This window comes from Crocodylus siamensis, chromosome 1, assembly GCF_052110815.1.
Source record: "Crocodylus siamensis isolate JL-2025a chromosome 1, ASM5211081v1, whole genome shotgun sequence".
Classification (NCBI taxonomy): domain Eukaryota; kingdom Metazoa; phylum Chordata; order Crocodylia; family Crocodylidae; genus Crocodylus; species Crocodylus siamensis.
This window is the reverse complement of record NC_143395.1, coordinates 252,673,392-252,694,468: the sequence shown is the minus strand read 5'-3', so window position 1 is coordinate 252,694,468 and position 21,077 is coordinate 252,673,392. Positions and strand designations below refer to the sequence as shown.

General features: G+C 39.9%; 1 protein-coding gene across 1 annotated transcript in view; it reads left to right on the top strand.

Annotated features, from left to right (window-relative positions):
- Nucleotides 1–19,791, top strand: part of MRPL39 (mitochondrial ribosomal protein L39) — a 39,769-nt gene extending 19,978 nt beyond the window's left edge. Inside the window, exons 8-12 of the mRNA XM_090060252.1 lie at nt 964–1,117; nt 2,705–2,752; nt 6,604–9,546; nt 11,939–12,072; nt 19,084–19,791. Coding sequence (XP_089916378.1) covers nt 964–1,117; nt 2,705–2,752; nt 6,604–6,663 — 262 coding nt within the window. The 3' untranslated portion in view covers nt 6,664–9,546; nt 11,939–12,072; nt 19,084–19,791. The remainder of the gene's footprint in view (nt 1–963; nt 1,118–2,704; nt 2,753–6,603; nt 9,547–11,938; nt 12,073–19,083) is intronic.
- Nucleotides 19,792–21,077: the final 1,286 nt, after the last annotated feature.

The window sequence follows — 21,077 nt, the reverse complement described above, 5'->3', positions numbered from 1 at the left end:
TGCTGCCATGTGAGAGTGGAGGGGAATTTCCCCTTCCTCTTCTCTGCTGTGCTCTCCCTCAGCCATTCAGAAGCATGGGAGGGCCTGTCCTGAAAAATGCCTGAAATTGGCTCTCGCGAGCCTGCAGGGAGCCCACTTTTCCCTCTGCTGGAGCCTGAATTGCAGTGGTCCCTAGCTATAGGCTATGGACAGCAGTTCATTTGTAGTGCTGCAAAGTGTCTCAGCAAAGTGTGGGTGAACTGGCTTCAGAGCAGTAATAGTAGCTGTCAGCCTGTGGGGCAGTGCCTCGAGCTGGCACCCACACTGCATGAACTGGGGGTGCTATGGCCAAATACTGATTCTTACCCATGTTCTGGCTGCAGGATGGGGCTTGTCACCATGTCTGACAGAGGTTGGATAAGCAGGAACTCTTGCTTAAGTTGCTGTGGGCGTGACAGAGCCTACCCTTCTCAGTCTCATCAATTAGCTGATCATTGGCTGAGCTACTGGGGAGCCAGCTATTCTTTGTCCCTCTCTCTCTCCCCCCTTGGACATGGGGGAGGGAAAAATGGAGGACTGTGGTATATTGGAGGTTCTAGGGCTCCTTACTGCTCTGTGTGTAACTTGGTGGCTTTTTACAGATGGCACTAGAAAACTTCACTCTCTAGAAAAATTGCTGTTAGAAAAAGCTAGCATTTCCTGGCGGAATTGAATTGCCACTTATTTTTCTGCCACAAACCACTTAGACTTGTGTGCCTTCTTGCTGTGGTGCCAAAAAGGCTCATTTCTTGCTAAAAATGAAACACCTCTCTGTGGTCATTGTGGAATGTTTGACTTGAGTTCTGTTTGACCTTTTGGTCTTTGGTTCTTTGGGTCTGTAAGGTGGTTTATTGCAATATCCTGTGGTTACGAATGAAGAGAAGAGCTATATTTGTAATGCCATTAAAAATACATTCATCATAAGCTTTATTTGCTTCTGATCAGGTTTGGTGACTTTGTAGATGTTACTGAAGGCCCACACATACCAAGGACAAGCTTTTGTTTCCAGTATCAAGTGACAGCAGCCCACAATCTTCAGGCCAGCCAGTCTGGATTGATACGACGGTTCCAGGGTGTTTCTTTGCCAGTACATTTAAAGGTAACTAATGTATTCTTTTCCAGTGCTCTTCACTCAGGAGGGGGCTTTTAAGATGCCTTTAAAAATCTTAGTTTGAACAATGTATCTATTTTCCTGTAATTTTGTGGTGAACAGCAATTAGTGAATTGGAGATCTAGGAAGAATGGCTGCTCAAGGTGAGTCAAGGTTCTAGTTTCTTGGTACTATGTTAGAGACCAAGTTAAAACTGTTTCCAACACAATCTAGGATCCTAGATTTTTTTTTTTACAGTTTTAAAGAAAAGGATTTTCTTTAATATGGTACACTTATTTTATACATACTTCTTGGACGTTTATACATATAAATATTTTTCTTTTACATCTTTCTTTTTGAAATGTGGCAAGTGATAATTGTTCTGATCTAAAGAAATACAAATTTATATGGCATTCCAAAGTGAGCAGAGGAATTGTTGTGAAGAATTACAAAAGTGATTTTTTTGTAGTCGGGTATTCTGCCTGCAGTTGTGACCTGCAGTAGAAACCTGTAATGACAGTAATGGAATATTCTGACTATAGAGGAAAACGCTGCTTAGCCTTCATCAGTTAGTTTTCTAACCTGTGTTCCTTCGTGTGTATGGCCATATGCTGAAGAAGTGTCAAGTACATTCTATTTTAAAAAGATTTCCTCTTTTCTTCTCCTCTTGTCCCTAAGCTTTCTAAATGCTTTAGTACTTTGGGGTTAGCCTTTATTCATGTATAATTGTGTTTTCCTCCTACAGTTACCAGTAGAGTAGTATAGGAGACCTTGACCTCATTGAGAGCCAGATTCTTTAAATAAATAATTTGAGATTTTATTTTCAAGTAAATCTAACAGCAGTGGATACCTTAAACCTTTCAGTCACAGTGCATGGTGTGGATAACAGACAATGTGATTCTGGATTTGGCCCTGTTAAAATGTATAAACAGTAATTCTCACTCAGGGTGTAGTAGCATTTTGGGGTGTCTTGAGAGCCTTTCATGAGTGCTGCAGGGTTCCACATAGTGGTATTAGGTGTGCAGTTGTGATTTACAGGATAAATGCAGCGGTTTCAAATAGAAATCCATAGTGTTAAAAACATTGTGGTCTTTCTGAGCTCTTTGCATAAGGAGAATTGCTCAATTTTCTTTTCTGTAGTCAAAAAAACAAGTGAAAAGCTGGCATTTTCCAAGTGGGTGCCTTGAGGCTAATGAGGGGTGCCTGAGTCTAAAAAGGTTGAGAATCATTGATATCAATTCTAAGCAGAGATTAGCTACATCTCCATTGTAATTCCCTGCTTGTTCTCTTATGCTGATGGTAACAGAAAAATGTAAAGCCTAATCCTACCAAAGTTTAATTGCTTAACATTTGTGCTTGAACTCCCCATTGAGTTCACCGGGGATACTTGTATATGTGAGTATTTGCATGATTCCAGGTTGTGTGCTTGTGAAAGAGAGAGAAAAATGGATAGAAACTGGTCTCTCTCCATAAATGTGGTAAAATGAACTTGTTTTACGTGGCGCATCAAACTAACTAGTCAAGTCACTAGAATGCTGATTTTTCAGTTTTGTCAAGAGGACTTTGCTATTAGTTCCTGTCTTTTTCTTTCTTCAGGCTCATCACACTATATGGAACAGGTTGCTAGAGAGGTCTCGGAGACTGGTAAGCATAAGTAGTAGCTAAATACATATTGTCAATTTATTTTTCTTAAAATAAATCATATATTGATTTAATATTATAGATGTTAAGTAATTAATTAAAGATGGAGAGTATTTTACAAGAGCCACAGGTTTAAGGAAAAAAATCCAGGACACATTAAAATCTATAGAGAAATTGAATCTAATTACTGTGTAATAAGAAAGAAAAAAATGTAGTATATCTAATTGCTTTGTAATGGGGAACAATTGGTAGTATTTGGGAGTCTTAGCATCATAAAAAAAAAAAAAAGACTGTAATGCAACAGGTAATGCAACTTGATTTGGTATTTGTAATTTCTCTAGTATGCAATTCAGGAAAATATGTCAATAATATTTTAATCTGTGCTTTTTTAATAAGCCTTTAGTAAACAACTACTTAGTTGGCACTTCCAATTAATAAGGTGAGACAGTAGTATTAGCGTGCTGTTACAGGTTACCTTTAAATCACCATAAAGGCACTTTAAAATTGGACCATTTACCAGTTAAAGAGTGTTAACCTGTTCTAAGTACCCTCCAAATCAGTGGTTCTCAACCTTTTTTTGTACCAGAACCCATTTGTAAGCATCCGTGGCCGGTCCTGACCCAGTGCCCCTCACTCTTGCCCCTTCTCCCATGCCCCAGCCCCCAAGTGTGTGGTGATGGGGAGGGGAAAGCAGTCCCTTGCAGGCTGGAACTCTGCCAGCCTGCAAGGAAAAAGCCACATCTCCTCACATTTTTCTCTTTCAAAGGAGAGTCCATTTTTTAAACTCTATTGATCCATTTTAAAGTTCATTTACGAGCCTTTTATATATTCCTGCAATGTGTGGGTTGAGGAATGCTGCTCTGAATGTTTTAAAGTTATGCTGATTCAAGCAAGAGTTCTCTTTGATCCCTTTTACCTGAGTTTTTTCAGGATATTATTAGTCTTCTCTGGGGAGATTAAAATGCTCCATTTTTCATTCCTCCAGCATCTCAGGATGCATCATTCTCAGCTCTTCCCAGTCCTTTGCTCTATTGGCAAACTTTCAGCAACCCTGAACTCTGGTGACCAGGGCAGTTGTTCTGGCCCCAAGCCAACACTCCCTGCTGCCCACAGCAGGTATGATCCCAGCACACCTTGACCCCTCTGAGCACCCAGGTGTAGCTCACAAGTTTGCTGCTTCCTCTGGCACCCTAGTGCAAATAGCAACAGCAATGCCACTACCTACCTCTCTGAAGAGAATGAACCAGAGAATGGAAACTATGAGAGAGGCTGCAATTTGGACAGGTGCATGTATGTCAGGGGTGGGTAAAATGCAGCCTGGGGGGCTGGATGTGGCCTGCCAGGCCATTCTATCCGGCCCGTGGGGCCCCTGCAAAATTTAGAAAATTAGTATTCATCTGCCCCTGGCTGCCTGTCATGCAGCCCTCGATGGCTTGCCAAAACTCAGTAAGCAGCCCTCTGCCCAAAATAATTGCCTACCCCTAATGTATGTGTTGAATGTGCAGGCTGTCAGCCCTGCCCCATTGTGACATGCATTGAGCCTGGTGGGTCTCAGCTCTGCCCTAGTCTGAGTACTAAACCAACGCCCCACCCTTGACCCAATTCCAATTCTGTGAAACAAGTCATTTATTATTATTATTTTTTTTTTTTCACGCCTTCCTCTTTACTTCTCCCTCCTGCTCATTTACTTCAAACAGATTTCTCTTCCCCCCACCCCAAGACTTTTCCCTGTTGGCTGACAAATGAGGAAAGCTCCAGTCCCCATGGTTTCTTCACCTATGAGCTACATGTTACCTTCTCCCTCCTTTTCTGCCCAAGTTCAGTGGGTAGAATGTGGGCTCCTGTCCATGCCTCTGCTTGCCAGGCCCTCTAGCAACAAGTCACAGTTGTGAGGATCTTAAGCCATAACCTGCGACTGCTCGGAGACTCTTCTAACTTTGACAGCATAACATCCTACAGACTTAAAATGTTTTAAAGATCACCTGTAACAGCTACCTTAGCCTTTTTATATTTTTATTTTTCTAAGTGTTTAAATTTAAAATTGGCAGTTGGAATATAAAATGGACATTTAGTATGAACCTGAAATAGTTGGAAGACCATTGAAAATAGCTCCAAACAGCAAAATAAATAAATCAAGTTATATGGTAAATAGGAGGGGGAAATGTTAGGAAATTCTTGGGATATAATATTAAAGGGCAACAGTGAAAGCATCTAAAAGAATTTTAAAGTGACTGAATAAATGCAAAAGGTGTGTTTTTTGGAATAAAGGAATTGGAAATGCGCTGAAACATACCACATGTGTGAATACCGTATTTTTCGGACCATAAGACGCACTTTTTTTCCCCCCAAAAGTGGGGGGAAAACGAGGGTGCGTCTTATGGTCCGAAGGTGTGTGTCCCGGGGAGACGGGGCGGAGCTTGCCCGCGGAGGCGGCGGAGCCCGAACAGGATGCCCGCTGCTTGTTTATGCCGTGTCCCGGGGAGACGGGGCGGAGCTTGCCCGCGGAGGCGGCGGAGCCCTAGCGGGAGATCTGCCGCTTGTTTACACCGGAAGCCGGCGCCTGTGCCGGTGGCCGGGAGCCGGCAATAAAAGTGGCCGGCCACCGGCACACACAGTCTCTCCTGCCATAAAAACTGGGTGCGTCTTATGGTCAGGTGCGTCTTATGGTCCGAAAAATACGGTAGTTTCACTTTCTAGGAATAACTAAATATGGAGAGAGATTTAATAGTGACGGTTTCAGACCTTCAGGGTGCATCTACACGTGCAAATGCTCCTGGGTGGGTTTACTCTAGAGCAATTTACTAATTTATTCTAAATTAGGAAATTACTTTAGAGTAAACCCACCCTCTAGAGAGTAAATTAGGGGGCCTACACATGCAGGGAAGTGGCAGCATATTTGTTGCTAATGGCAGCAGTCTGTTCCCACTCCCACTGGCCCTGCATCAGCCTTCTGCAGTGGCCAGAACTCCCTCTGGGTGCTAGCCAAGGGGCTGACAGAAGGGGCCAGGAGACAGGTGTCTTCTGGTCGGGGCGGGGATATTGCTCGCTGGCCCTAGGAGATGCCTGCTGCTGGGGTGGGCTCCACCCGTGGAGCCTGGGTGGAGACTGTCCTCCTGTCCCAGCAGCAGGGAACTCCCAGCCTTTGCTCTGTGATTGCCAGGCCAGGGATGCGAGATTCTTTTCTCTCAGACCTAGCTTCATGGTTGCGGGGCCTGACTTGGGAGATTGTTCTCTCCCGCAGCGCCAGCTTTTTGGTCAAAGGAATCTCCCAGTCCTCACTCCATGATCACAGTTGCAAAGGGGTGAGAGCTCCCTGCAGCTGGGGTAGGGAGACATTGTCCCTGCCTGGCCTGTAGAGGTAGAATCTACCCTGGCAGCAGGCAGCTCCCATGCCCTGTTGCTCAGCTGACTGGGAGCACATTTGCTCCTGGTCAACTGTGTGTGTGTGTGTGTGTGTGTGTGCTACTGTGCAGCAGGTAACCAGGAGTATATTTACTACTTGTATTTATAGGTAGCAAATTTATTTATGATTAGAGCTAATTACTGCACAGTAGTTATCTCGAATCTTAAGTAAAGTGTTTCATGTAGATGTGCCCTTAGATCCCTAAAAAGACTATTCTGCCTGCTTGTATAGCAGCAGAGAGGAAAAACATAATGCATCTACTGGAGTCCACTCTTTATGAAACATGCTAAGAGCTGAACTGTGCAGTGTTCTTATATGATTACAAAAATTTTCAAATTGGTTTATTATTATTATAAAGACATATATTTTTGCTTTGATAAAATTACAAAAGGCAAAAATGTACTGTTTGGACAGAATGGAACTATATTTTAAAAACAAATGTGTTTTGCAGGTCACTGAAGAGGGGAGTCTGCGAGCAAAAGATGCGGATGAAGAAACAAAAATGCAGTAGTTTAATATCTTTTTAGTTTTCCATTTGTAAATTAAAATGTTTTTGGCGCTGCTTATATGTGTTGTATATGCCGATATCCTTGATACCTCAGTTGACTTCATTAGAATTAAATTAGAGATTAATATGATTTTCAGTATTTCAGATCTCAGTCTATTGTCGTTTTGATTTTTTTTTCACTTTTATTAAAGCTGTTGTTAGGTTTGAATTAAACTTGCGAAAAAGTGAGGCATGAATGATGAACCTGGTGTAAATAGCAGTTATAAGGTCAGAGTTACATGTTCTCAGATAGCCAGCTATATTCTGAGAGTAGTGAAGTCTGATCCACAGAAAATAACACTGATCTCTGAACTATCTGCTGGCAAGAGCTAGTCCACTTTCATAATACTATGCCAGCATTCTGAAGCAGAAAATATTTTGGTAATACTCTATTTGCCTTTGCAAACAAAATTCTGTCTTGACCTACATAGATGTAGGTCTTTCACATTTGACAATGAAATAATATTTGTGGAAAAATGATGGGGCATTTTGGTATACAGAAAGAGTTATTTACTTTACAGCAGAAAAAATAAATATTAACAAAAACTGTCTTCCACATTATTAAATGAACACATCAAATTAAAGCAAATAGATTTCACAGACATTAGGGCTGGAAGGGACCTTGGAAGATCATCGAGTCCAGCCCCCTGCCCCAGGGGCAGGAAGTCAGCTGGGGTCATAGGATCCCAGCAAGATTAACATCCAAATTTCTCTTGAAGGCATTCAAAGTAGGTGCTTGAACCACCTCCGATGGCAGGCTATTCCAAACCTTGAGGGCTCAGACAATAAAGAAGTTCTTCCTTAAGTCCAGCCTGAAACGGTCCTGGAGGAGTTTATAACTGTTTGACCTTGTCATCCCTTGGGGCGCTCTGGTGAACAAACATTCCCCCAGGTCCTAATGAAGACCCCTGATAAATTTACAGGTGGCCATCAGATCGCCCCTGAGCCTGTGCTTTTCCAGGCTGAAGAGTCCCATGTCTCTCAGCCTCTCATCGTAAGGTCTGTTTTCCTGACCTCTGATCATGCGCGTGGCTCTTCTCTGGACTCTCTCAAGCTTCTCCACATCCTTTTTGAATTGTGGAGCCGAAAACTGGATGTAGTACTCCAGCCACAGCCTCACCAAGGCCGAGTACAATGGGAGAATGACGTCCTGGGATTTGCTTCAGAAGCATCTGTGGATGCAAGCCAGCATTTTGATCGCTTTACCAGCAGCAGCATCACATTGAAGGCTCATGTTCATGTTCATATTGTTAATGTTTGTATCATGCCCATTAATAGAAAGGTTTAATGAAATGTGCACAGGTTTAATTAAGTGTATACATCCTGAAGCTAGTGTCAGGATCTATGACTGCAGAGATTAGAATTGAAGGAGATTGAGGATCTCCAGTGTTTTCAGTGTGAAAACACTGAGAAGCAGCATTGGATGCTCTTTTCATGATCAACTTTTTAAAAAAGACTACCTGCACAATGCAAAGCTTTAGAATGGTGTTTAACAGTCAACTGGTCCATGTGTGGTTTTTTTGTTTTGTTTTGTTTTGTTTTTTATTATTATACTAGTAATGTCTGTATCATCTTGAATGTTTTTTGAGGCAGTGTTAGTCCTCAGTTCCTATACATGTATCCATCCATGCATACATGTATACATTGTAAGAAGAATCTTTATTGAATCTTATTTTTTTATAAATAGTATTTTGTGTTGCTAATCTTATTGGGTTATACACTGAGAAGGAGATTCTGCTAGAAAGGGCTTTCTCTTAGGCATAAAAAATTTGGGTCATGTTTACTGTAGCACTGTTTGATTTAGCAAATTGTTGAACTCTCTCCCACTTACGTCTTCACCATTAAGTAAATTTTTGAAGTTTCGCTTGCTTCTTTAATAAACAGTAGTACCACAAATTGGAAAAACAGCAGTAGCCGTTAAATAAAATGTATTTAACTACAACTACTTTATCTTAAATTGATGCTGTTGGTTTTCATTGATAATCATCATAATGTCATTATATGTAGTATATGTATAAAAGCACAGAAAAGGACAAAACATGCAAACAGACATATAAAGTAACTTGACATAAAACTGGTAGGTAGTTTCTGTGTGGCATATTTACAGAGTTCTGCCTAAACGTGTTTTTAAGAAGTCTGTCTGTATTTATGCATTCAGGTCTTTGCCACTTTTAGTTATTAAGTTTACTGACACTGTAGCAATTGGTTCCAAGAACTTTAGATAGTGTTTCTTTATACAGCATACCTTTGATTATCTAGATATTAAAGGGGAACTTGCTGAAGGAACAGGTGTAGTATTACAGATAGCAGGGGATGTTACCTTGTTTTGGTGTAGATAATTATGGGCATTTATAAACATGGTTCAGGAGGCAGAGGGGAGGGTGCTGTAATTTAGTGCAGCTCCAAGAGCACCTGGAGCATCACATGCATCAGCATCCCTGTGCTGAAAAATTGTGGCAGGGTGCTTTGAAGCACCCTGCTGCCGTTTTTCAGCATGGGGATGCATGTGATGCTGGATTATGCTGTAATTACAGTGTGTCCAGAGCAGCCTCACTGCATGTGTATAGGAGCCCTAAGGTTTTAGTTAAAGCAGTTTATGTTCTGGTGAGGAGGTATACTTGGTTTTCTAACTGTCTACCAGATCTAAAATAACATTTTTTTTTTTCTTTAAGACAACAGTTCTCTATCCTTAGAGGGTGCCTTTACTTGAAAGCGACACATCATCGCTCTTACGGAAAAACCAGATAGAAAGGACCAGGTTCTGTGCCATCTATTAGGTGTCTAAAGTGTCATCCTATTCTACTTGCTTCAAGCCCCTGAAGAACTATAAATGCAAAAAGTAGTTAGGTAAGCCCTCCATATTTCCATGCTGTCTTAAGACATAAGTCTGAGGTAGACAAAACATAAACAGTGTTTTCCGGGACACAGGCAGGATGAAATTGGATCACAACTACACTCATACCAAAGTGTTAGATGGAATAGGATCTGGAGCAAAGTGTTTCATCACGGACAACCAGAAATTGAGGAAACTCAAATTTATGAATAATTCTTCAAATTTGGCAGTCTGATCTGCCCAAGGTTACAGAGGAAGCCTAGGCACAGGTTGTACTGAGCCTAAATTGTGTAGGTCATAGTCTGTTGTAAGAACCACAAACCCATCCTTTATTTTTTATGCCTCTAGATTTTAGCAAAAAAAATCTTAGCAATAGGACATCTGTTCATCAAATTTAGTGGTGTTCACAGCATGGCAAGAATTTTGCTTCTTTATTTAGACTTTCTAAAGATTGGCTGAATTTTTAAATATTATTTTAAAGGTTTTGCTTTCCCATTTTTTTTTTTTTTGCTTCCCCACCATTTTTAGGACGTTTTAATGACAAAATTGGCTCCTATCAAAAACTGCTGTGTATGTTGGGTTTTTTATAGGGTTTTTTTTTTTATGTAAAATAACCTAAAAATAATATTTTGATTTTTTTTTTCTAAAAATTAAATCTTCCGAAACATTTTTTTTCATTCAGTTATACTAATTTTACACCATTGTTAAATGTTTTTTTTAGGGAGACCACTAAAATAACTTGAATTAAATAACACTCAATTGGGGGAGCATTGGTCTGCCAATCAAAAGGTTGTGGGCTCAATTCCCACCTCTAGCAGGCTTTACTCCTACATTTTACTGTCCTGAAGAAGCTATTTCCTACCATTTCTTGTGTCCTCTTTACCATTCAACCTCAAGCCCTGGGTCCTATTCAAGTGGAGAGAGAGAGACTGCGAGCCCTTTTGGTAGGTGGCGGAGTACGGCTTGCCTCAGCATTGTGCCGTGATCTCCTTTTTCCGCTTGAGCTGGGCAACACTGTTAGAGAGGGGCTGATAAGGTGGTGGTTGTGTTAGGATTCTGATTAGTGGTGGGGCTTATAGTTAGGATTTAGGCAGAATTAGGCATAGGTTTGTTGTTGTATTTGATGGTGCTGGAATATATCACTTTGCCTGAGATCATCTAAGGTAGTAATCTTGGGACTGGATTTTAATGAAGCTGTTAATCAAATACAGCTATTGAATGAATCACTTCAGAAACTTGACTGTGAATACATGCTCCAGTGTGTTCTCTCCCTGGTCCTAAAATTCTCTTGGGATTTTTTTTTTTTTTTGATGTACAGTAGCACTGTTTCAACAGGAGGGATGGACGGTGAGCCCTTATCAGGTTCTTCAAGAAGGGATGGTAGGGACCTGCTCTCAAGGGAGAGTTTCAGGCTGCGCATCCCAAAAAATCCATGGGTTTTGAAGCCCAAGAAACGAGCAGGTTTTTAGGGACACCTCTGTCACAGCTTGGTTTTCTAGTTGGTAGGGGGAAGGCACTTAACTCTCCTCCTGCACTACATAGGGAGCCTAACAGGTGGGTGTATATCTACATTGCAACCTGTTTGATGTACAGAGATGGTTAAACTGGCTCAGAAACCAAAAAATCAGTTTAGCTGTGGAGCTCTGTGCTGCTGCAGCTAGATTGCTTCCAAGTATGCAAGCTACTTTGTTTACAGCTAACTTCAGTATTCATTAGAGTGCAGGCTACACTGTATATGCAGCCCCAGGAGTGAACCTGCTTCCAGCTCTGTGGAGGAAAAGGAGATAAGGAAATACTACCACTTTTCCTGTAGCTACTGCCCCTGTTTCCATAAACTCCAGGGGAGCTCAGTGGCCTTTTTCAGCTCACCCTTCACTTGGGACACCTCTTCATGAGCTATGGGAGTGGAAGAGTGAGTGTAGGATCAAGTGAAAACATGGAAAGAAGGCAATTAGAAGGGACACAGTGGAATACGCAGAAAAGAATGGCAGATGGTGGGGAAGGCATGGGCAAAGAATTGAAGTTGCACGGAAACAACAGTGAGTAAAGGTGAGGGACGTGAAATGGAAGAGCTCTTCCAAAGCACAGAAGTTGTAGGAGATTTCAGAGTTAGCCATGGGGAACATGTCCATTCTGGACCTTCATTTGGTAGCGCTAACCTCTGTTCTGATTCTCTGTTCTAGTCAAATCCAAATATTATATTTTAGGAGTGAAGGTTGGGGGTGCTAGGGATGTGCCTCCTGTCAAACTAACTTTGCATATGCACTGTGACTGGGTAGGGCCTTCAGAGCAGTTATTCCCTTTCAAAAATGTTTTAATCCATGCATTCATAGCTCTTAATAGTCTTTTCTGACTTTGATTTCAATTTAACTGCATTATATATGGGCGATAATTTTTTTCTGTCAGGTGTTATTTTCCTTTTTATAAACTACTCTGAAGAGGTGAAAGCTGTCTTCCTTATTTTGCATCACTACCAAATCTTGAGTGTTGTGGATCATGGCTAGTGCTTCCCAGTCTGTTTTGATCTGCAGTAAGCAACGGTAAGAAGCAAACCTTTTATTAATCATCAGTAATTGTGTCAGTGCTGTACAGTTGTACACAATGCAACCATTATTTCACTTCGAGTCAACAAACTTTTTGGAAGTATGTCTTTTTAACTTTATTCAATTTTATGAGGAATCCATGCGTAGGAGCTCAATATAATGCATTTGGTATGTGGTGTTTGGAAGAGGCTATATAATGGATATTTCTTGAAGAGCAACCACCATCTGAAAATGGGAATGCTATCATGCTGTGGTCTTTTCATAAGATTTAACCCCAGTCATGGACAGCATTAACATTTTTCAGAGTAAAAAAAAAAAGAAAAGCATATTCAGCTCCCACTAACATAATAGCTAACCTAACATGTTTCTCAACCAAGGAATTGGATCTGCAAAGAAAGAGATATAGGCAAATGGTGTAGTGCTCTTATTTATATCTGCAGGACCAAAAATACTTGACAGAGAGAAAACAGCACACTGTAAGGTGTACATTAGTCATAGTCAGATCAGTGAATGGGAAGACCTTCCTCCTGGTTAAGGAATATTTATTGGCATATAGATGAGAAGGCATGCATATTATCATAAACATTTCTGACTAATGAGCTAAGACCAGTTGTAAAATCTGGACTGGGAGGGATAAGTGGTTAGCACATTATCTTTTAGCTAGCCTGTTAATTGCAGAATACTTCTTCAGGGTCAAGTCAAAATACATTAATTAAGGTTAAGGTGCTTGGATGTGATCTTGATGAAAAGTCTATAAAGAGAAACTATTCCTTGCTTGCTGCAGATTTTGACTGCTGGGCAGTAAAGAAGGCACAAAGAAGTGTGTTGCTAATCAATAAGGATGAAAAGAAATATTGAATTGCTGCCTCTTTCAGTGAGCCCTATCAATTAAGATAATAGAACATGATTGTGTAATACAATACTGTAATCCAGTCACTGGGGAAAATTGAAATTGCAGAGATGGCCATAATGCTGCTTTGTGATTTTTGGACTGTTTGGCTTTATAGTGGAGTTTTTCTGAATGGGATACAGAATCTGTATGGTACTGGGGGATGGTCTAGAAATGTCACCCAAATTCAGCCAATTTGCAAGTTTCAAAGCAAAGTGGACCCACAAGTGAAGGAAACAATGAAGAATGCTCTCAGGGAGAAAACATGAGATACTCCACTTGCTTGCCAAAGGGGCCCAGAAACCATAGTTGCTTTTGGAATAGCAATTCTTATATTTGTATAGGGAATTGGACTCAAATGACCCTTGAGATTCCTTCTACCCTTGTGCTTGTATGATTTTATTGTATCACTAAAATTGCCAGAACTCATCTTTGTTTCAAATCTGATGGGCAAAGAATCTTTTGTTCTATAGGGAAAAAAATGTAGGTTCATTGCTGCTCTAATGTAAAATATATGTACACAAAAGTTCTAAGCAATGAAATAGGAGCCTGAGCATGGGGTAGCAGGGACATGCTCCAGTCATCCTTGCTGCAGAAGTGGAAGCATGGACCTGAAACACTTTGCATCCTTAACTGCTCTGGTATTAATGACCTCTTTGGATTGGTTTCCTGCATCACCATCTTTCTGTCATTAATATGTAAGAGGAGGCTGTTATGTAATTTCCCCAAATCTTAAAGTGAAAAATCCTAAACTTCCTAATGACCTCTCTCTCCCTTTCTCACTTCCTCTAATAAAACAACTTAAATGTCAGATGAATAATAGGGGCCATACCTGACTTAAAAAAAAATTAGAATCTCTTCTGAGTGTTGTGGAGAAATCATATTTGACTACTGTCCCTGATTAGCATTTTAAACATTCCCACCTATCCTGTAATCTTAAACCTCACTTCAGAAAATGTTTGCATGTATGAGATACAAGAGGAAACACTGAGCTTGATGAAAGTACTTTCAAGGGCAAGGTTATGTTTACAAGTGTGTGCAGGATCAAGGGCTTATTTAAATATTGTACATGTGACATATTTCACAATAATTGCAGATTCACCTTTAAATGCTACTTCTCTTATCTCTCTGTCAACACTGGGCATGTTTACACATGCAATTAATTTGAAGCAATAAACTCTGGTGCAGTTTGTGTCATAGTTTATTGCTCCTGGACACTTCAGCTGGGTGGAGCAGCCTGTGGCTGCTCCCCCAGTTTAGCATGCTGCAAAGAGGCTGGCTAACTAGTGTGAAGGCTAACTAGTAGGCAGGCCCTGCACTGAAGCCCCCTTGTGTTCCAGTCAGCTCTGTCAGCATCTACATGTGCATTGCTGTGCATTGCTATGCATGGAAAAAACTCTGCCACAGGATTAGGTTTGATTCCCTGCCTGGGAACCAAACCCAGGTCTTCTCTGTGGCAGGGAAGGATTCTACCACTGAACCACAGGGAGCTTCTGGGGCTGTATTAAACTAATAAACTTTGCAAGTATTAACCTATGGGAAAGTTTATTAGTTTACTGCAGCCTGATAAGGTCCCAGGAATCCCCTGTGGTTCAATGGTAGACTCTTTGTCTACCACACAAGACCTGGGTTTTATTTTCTGACACATGTACAGCTACAGCCATGAAGACCAAATATTTGGCCTCAGTCTGGTCTTTGGTTTCTGTCTCAGTGGCCTAAAGGCAAGATGGAAGGTCTGGGCAGCCTCCACTGTTCCAAAAATTCCTTCCCAGGCATATGCATCAGAGATCTGGATGGCACTCTTAAGTACACCATGATCCAGGAGGACTGATAGTTGCTACAGTAGAGCCCCATGTGTGGATGTGGAAACTTTATTGCAGAACTAATTAGTCAGCTCTGCAATAAATGTCTCATGTAGATGTGCCCAATACATATTTTTGTGGGGTTTTAATCAGGTTCAGTAAAACTGAGACTGGGGATTAAGAAAGACTGGTTCTGTCACTCACTCTCTGTGTGACTGTACCTTTAACATATCTGTGCCTCATTTTCTCCATCTGCAAAACATGGTAATAGTGGCAAACAAACAGGTTGGGAGGCTCCAATAAGGTTTGAGAGCAGCTGAGATCCCAGAGTAGGTGTACTTCATCCCAATGTTCTAAAAAAAGTAGCTCATTTTGAATATTCAACAGTAAAAGTCAAGTTTAAAGTATTTTTTGTTAGTCAAATCTCCTGTGTGAACAAACATTTCATAAAATGCGTAGAAAGCACAGCTGGGCATGCCAAAGGTTGAATTCATCATTTTTTCTGCCCTGGAGAAGGGGAAGATTAAGTAATGAAATGTCTCGTGTGGGAAGAAAATGGAAACATGAATGGCAGTAGGGTAAAATTAAAAAGTATGTTGCTGAACTTTAAATGTAGTTCTGCTAAAGATTCATTGATGCATGAATCTGCTTTTTCCTTTTGTTCCAGTATTTCTAAACTGATCTATTTTAGCAAACATGCCTGTATTTGAAACGACCCTTCTTTTTACATACAGAGGAGAGATGTTCCCAGCATAGTAGTGACTCATTCATACTTGCTGCTTCCCTCCCACGGTGGCAGGTTTTTTTGTTTTTTTTCCATGTGAATTCTGGTAAGAGGCATCATACAGTGCTAATGCTAACATGTAGGAGTCAGTCAGAGGTAAAACCCCTATCACGATTAGCATTAACAACATACAGCCTACAGAAGAGCTCCAGCGTGAGCCACAAAGAACTGAAACCACTGCTTTTTTCCCCCTTGATTTACCTACAATACAAAAAGAGAAATGCATCTAATAAATTTTAACACGGAGAAACCATGTACAGTAATAAAAAGGACTATTGTTAAATTCTAAAGAAACATCTCATAAAAAAGTCTTTGTGTTTAAAGTAATTTTTCCAAAGTAGAATAAATAAATCCATTAAATGTTCTGAGTTCTCTCTCCTATCTTCTCTCTCCTTCTATCTCATCACTTTCCTTTTTTTGTCATCTTTTTTCTGTTAAACTTGCATTGTGCAAGAATATTAGTAATGTAGGACTAAAGAACAAGATTCAGGTGCTATACTACTTACCCTGTCTAATTTATTTTTGGGTTTTTTTGGAAAAAAAGTTGAGAGGTTCCTAGCATGCATTGAAATGCTCAAACTAATAAGCATCTAGAATAAGCTTATGATCAATGATTGGCTATAGTGATCATAACTTTAATATTGATTGTTTTAATTTAAGTGTATAAAGATGACTATTGCAGGTTCTAAATACAAGAAATACAGCTATAAAAATTATCAGCTCATCAATATGCACTGATTCCTGGTTAAATAACAACAAATAAAGCCCTTATCCACATAGTCCCTAAAGTCATTAGGCAACAGACAGATTCAGACCACTGTATGGATCCAATTACAAGTCTAGGATTAATATATCTCTGAACTAGACTTTCATTCCCAGTAGGAGGAAAAGAGATTTACAGTTAGGTGGAAAATAACCCCATTATTTTCTGTTGCCCTTTGTCCATTGGAGGCTTGTTCTAGGCTTTCAAGATGTTCATACCTTGATGCTGAAAATTAATAATGGTAGGAAGGGATAGAAAACTATTTACTAAGTTGATTGTAATTGTTATGGCGCTTTATGCCTCATACCCATCTATGAACAATCTGAAAACTAATTATGTTGCAAAGATAAAAATTAGGAATAAAACACTGTATAATAGGTTATAAACTACTGTCAGAGAAAGTGTATATTTAACTGTAAATTCACCTACTAAAGAGATAAAAAAGATACTCTTCTTTTGCTCCTGGCATGATTTATTGCACTTTTCAAAGGAAGTATTGTCTCTTGGGTGGAGGTCAGGTGTAATTGATTTGGTATTTTTTTTTTTTTATTCCAGCCAATTACCATTTTATTCCAAAATCACAATAGATCAGTAAAATCCTTTCTATAAAATGCATAGTTTTGGAGATCCTTTTCAATATGTTAGCAATACTCAACTTTCATACACTTACTAACACGAGTGGTAAGGGGAAGTTAAAATGTCATGGTAAGAATCTGTGACCTAATTTAGATATTTTAGGGAAATTACCTTCTGCTTTATACCACTTTAAGTGAAACCAGCTAAGATTATTTGTGATCAAGTGAGAGAGGCAATAAAAATTCCAAAGTGAACATACATGTGTGGTGGGCAAAAAGCAGTGGTTTGGAAATTTCCAGTCCAAGAATTAAAACTATGATTAAGGTTCTATTCTGACTTCAGTAGGAGTTTTCTCTGAATGAGACTTGATGGGTGATATTTGCACTTACAGGCAATAAAGAAAAAAATTCTAAATTTCCTGTAATATGTCGGTGCCCCCAAGAGATGGGGATCATTGGTAAGCTTTTCAATCAGGTCTTTTATTTAGGGCAAATGATCCACACTAACTGATACTTCAAATGTGAGGGCATTCTAGTAATTTAATTTCTGTATTGAATTCCCTATTTCATATTTACCTTTGTTGCCCAACATGCACACAAAGCTATTGACATCCACAGAAAACAAATCAATATCGTGTCTCTGGCAAATCTCAACAGCTTGTTGAAATTGCTTTTCCTTTTCCAGCTTGTCCCTTAGCTTACTGAATCTGAAGAAATGGTGAGACAGTGAACAAGTTTCTTGGGACAGGTTTCTTCAGTAGCCTCTGAAGGCTGCTAAACTACAAGTACATGCAAGCGTGCACATCCTATACCACTGCTTGGTTGTAAGCAAAGCTGGAGAAAAAAGGGAGCGAGCTGGATCCTGAGATTAGTGTAGGTCAAGGTCAGATCTTCCAGCCTGTCACTGGAGGGCAGGCTACTGTTGGCCAGCAGGGAGTCCCTCTCTGCCGTGCTCAGCTGCCCCACTGCCCAGAGAATGTCAGTATGGGACTGATCTTGGGCACTCACATCACAGAATGGAGATCCCAGCCATTTAAATATTGCTTGAGAAACTGCAGAGATCCTATTATGTTGTTAAAGGTTTTGCCTTTGCCTCTGAAGATAAATTATCTTGCTTGATGAGGAAGTGGTCAGAAATGACAAATGCTTCCTCTTGCTGAGCCTTTGTAACAGCCGTTTGCACAGCTGTCTGATTTCCATTACATGAGCAAGCAAGTGAGGATGTCTTCTTGCTTAGCCATAAAAACTGTGGCCTTTCAGGTAATGGAAATAATGATCCATTCCTTTCACCCATGCTTAAATAAAATTAAATATTCTACTTCCCTCTCCTTCCCCCATACAGAATTTCAAAGAAAAGATGAATAAAATCTGGTGTGACTGTCATCATCCTTTTGTCAACATCCTTTCCTCCTGCTAGTGACACCAGAGTAATTGGCTTGTTCACCCTCTAATCCTTTCACCTGCCTCTTTGACACAACCACTCCAGCTACTAATCTCTCCAGTCACTATTTCCCCCTCCAACTATCTCATTCCTGTCAAAAGATAGGTTTTACCTCAAGCTCAAAACTTCACAATTGAATCAATTCTCCTTGTTATGGCAGGTTATTTCCTTTACCTCTAAATAAACATCTGCAATTTACAGCCTTTGTTTTTACCTCCTTTCTTTCAATTTTTACCTGCATCCTCTGTCCACTTCTGCCATGACAACTCAAGAAAACTGTTGGTGCTTAGCAGGTAGGTAATTGAGCTAAGTAATTTAATAAAAAACAAATAAATATGAAAATAAAATTAGCAAATGCATATGAGATTGTTTCCCCTACACATACATGTATGTAGAGATATGTATGAAACTATGTTTAAATAGAGAAATATACATACCTGTGTGAATCTGAACAGCTTATATCCTTGTGATAACTTAGAAAGGTACCTCATTTACACTTTCTTCTATATATAGTGAAAACCCCATCAGCTTCAAGGAAAGTTTTGCCTGAGTAAACATTTTAGGATTGGGACCTCTGCCATTGACTAGAAAAGCCAGACTTAGTGGCCGTATTTCATTACTGCAGTTACAACTACACAATGCACTGCTGTAACTAGCCCGGTGTTACTCACTTGCCTACTAGAGCATTATACATTTTTCTATGCACTTGTGAAATATTCAATTCCTCAACGTTTAAACTGCCTCCTCATTTCAGATGCAGCAAAGGACTTTTCCCTTCTAAAATACATACAGCTGGACATTTAAGATGAGTTTGTTTAACAGCGGATGTATCACAAGCGACCAAATTCATCATTGACGTAATTCCACTGAAGTTACTCAGAACTGCAGAAATCACAGAGGAGTGAATTGGGCCCATTTTAAAAAAATTATTATGGTTTGTCAGCTATTTTTGTATTCAAGAAAATAACTTGTTATTCCTTTACCTGATGCCTTTTCCTTTTGCTAGCCTTCTCTGTGGGGCCAGTACCTCAAGGGAACAGCCTTATTCCATTTTAAGACCAGAAGCACACAGTGCTTCCAACCTGAACATTTTTAACTCAAGGAGGTCTGATCTCTGTATATTATATAGGCTGTACATTGACAACTGTTTAACTCTGTCCACATCCCTGCTGTTTTTGATGGGATGCAGTCAGCTCTGATTTGCCCTGAAAAATTAATTGATCTTAGCTACTACTCGATACTTTTTAAAGATCCCATGCTTTCTTTTCTGTATTGTATTAGGACTTTCCTGTTCCTTGGTTTGTAAAATTCAAGTATTTAAGCTGATTATGTGTAAGTTTCAGATTAGTATTATTAAGCATAGAAGCAGAGAAATGCAAATGCTTTGGGTTGTGTGTTATTACTTTGATTTGCCAAATCCTGATCCCATTAAAGTTGAAATAAAACTCCCATCAATTTCAAAGGAGCCAAGTTGTCACCTACATAGTCTGTAGCGTAAGGCAAAGATATTTAGTCTGCTGGCACATCTGGGCTGTGTGCAGTTTCAGTGCTTTGTGATGGTTAAAAAAAATACTAATACAGTCAACCATAGGAGATCAAATCACAATCACACTTTGCTCTGAAATTAATGAGTTCTAAACATTATAAGAAAAATCTTAGGCCCCCTGAAGTCAATAGAAATTTTGCCATAGACTGAGATGGATCATAATTTTACCTCACATTTTCATGTAAAATCAGTTATGCTAAGCCAGTGATACACATCCAGAGTGCTGCAGTACTCTGAGGTGCCACCAGGTCATTTGAAGGGTGCTGAGGTGTGAAGAAATAAGGAGGTGTGTGGAGATGAGCACAAACTCAGATACTTTTGTGCCTGGTCACTCCCCTGCCCTGCCCTTCTACAAGGAAGTAAGCACTGCAATAAATAAATTAGTTTTTGAAATGAGATACAACTCAATTCCAAAAATTTATGGAGGGGTGCCTTGAGTGTAAAAAGGTTGCATACTATTGCCCTAAACCCAGAAATTGAGGGTGTTCTTCTTTTGTTTTAAAATATTTAAATTGACCAGTTAACACTCTGGAGAAACTCAAAACACTTTGTATCTTATGTCTCTGATGTTCATCTTCCAAATCTCCAAAGCATTTGAGTCAGGTTAGAGGTGAAACACGTTTGGCAGAAAATGTGTTATAGCATTGCCTGTGGTGATGCTACTTTAAATGGTTGACCAATAATTCTGTTTCAAATCCTGTTTTCAATGGTTGAATGTGAAGGGGTAAGGCCAAATTGTGAAAATACATACACAAATAGCTTACAAATGTGTTTGCAGGTTCAGACTCACTGAAGTAAATAGAGGCACCCATGAGCTCGGTGAATTTTGGATTCCTAAAGTATGCTGGGTTTTTTTGCTTCTTCATATCTGAGTTCAAATGAGGGAGCAGTCACAAGCATGACCTTAATCTACTACTTTTTTACTATGCAGCAGAGTGTTTTTCCCACTAAGGGGAGAAAAACAATCATAGGAGTTTGGATACTTGGGATGAGATGTGTTGGCAGGTGCAAAAAGCTTTCAGAGGACTTGACACCCATGACTAATTCGATCAGCTGCTGCCAATTTCTGACTGTCATTAATATTTACAATTCAAAGGAAAAAAAATTATAGCCCTTTCCCAACACTTCTCTCCTCTGCCAAGCTTGGCAAGCCCAGGACAAGATTCCCCCATTCCTAATATTCAGTTATACCTTATGTCTGT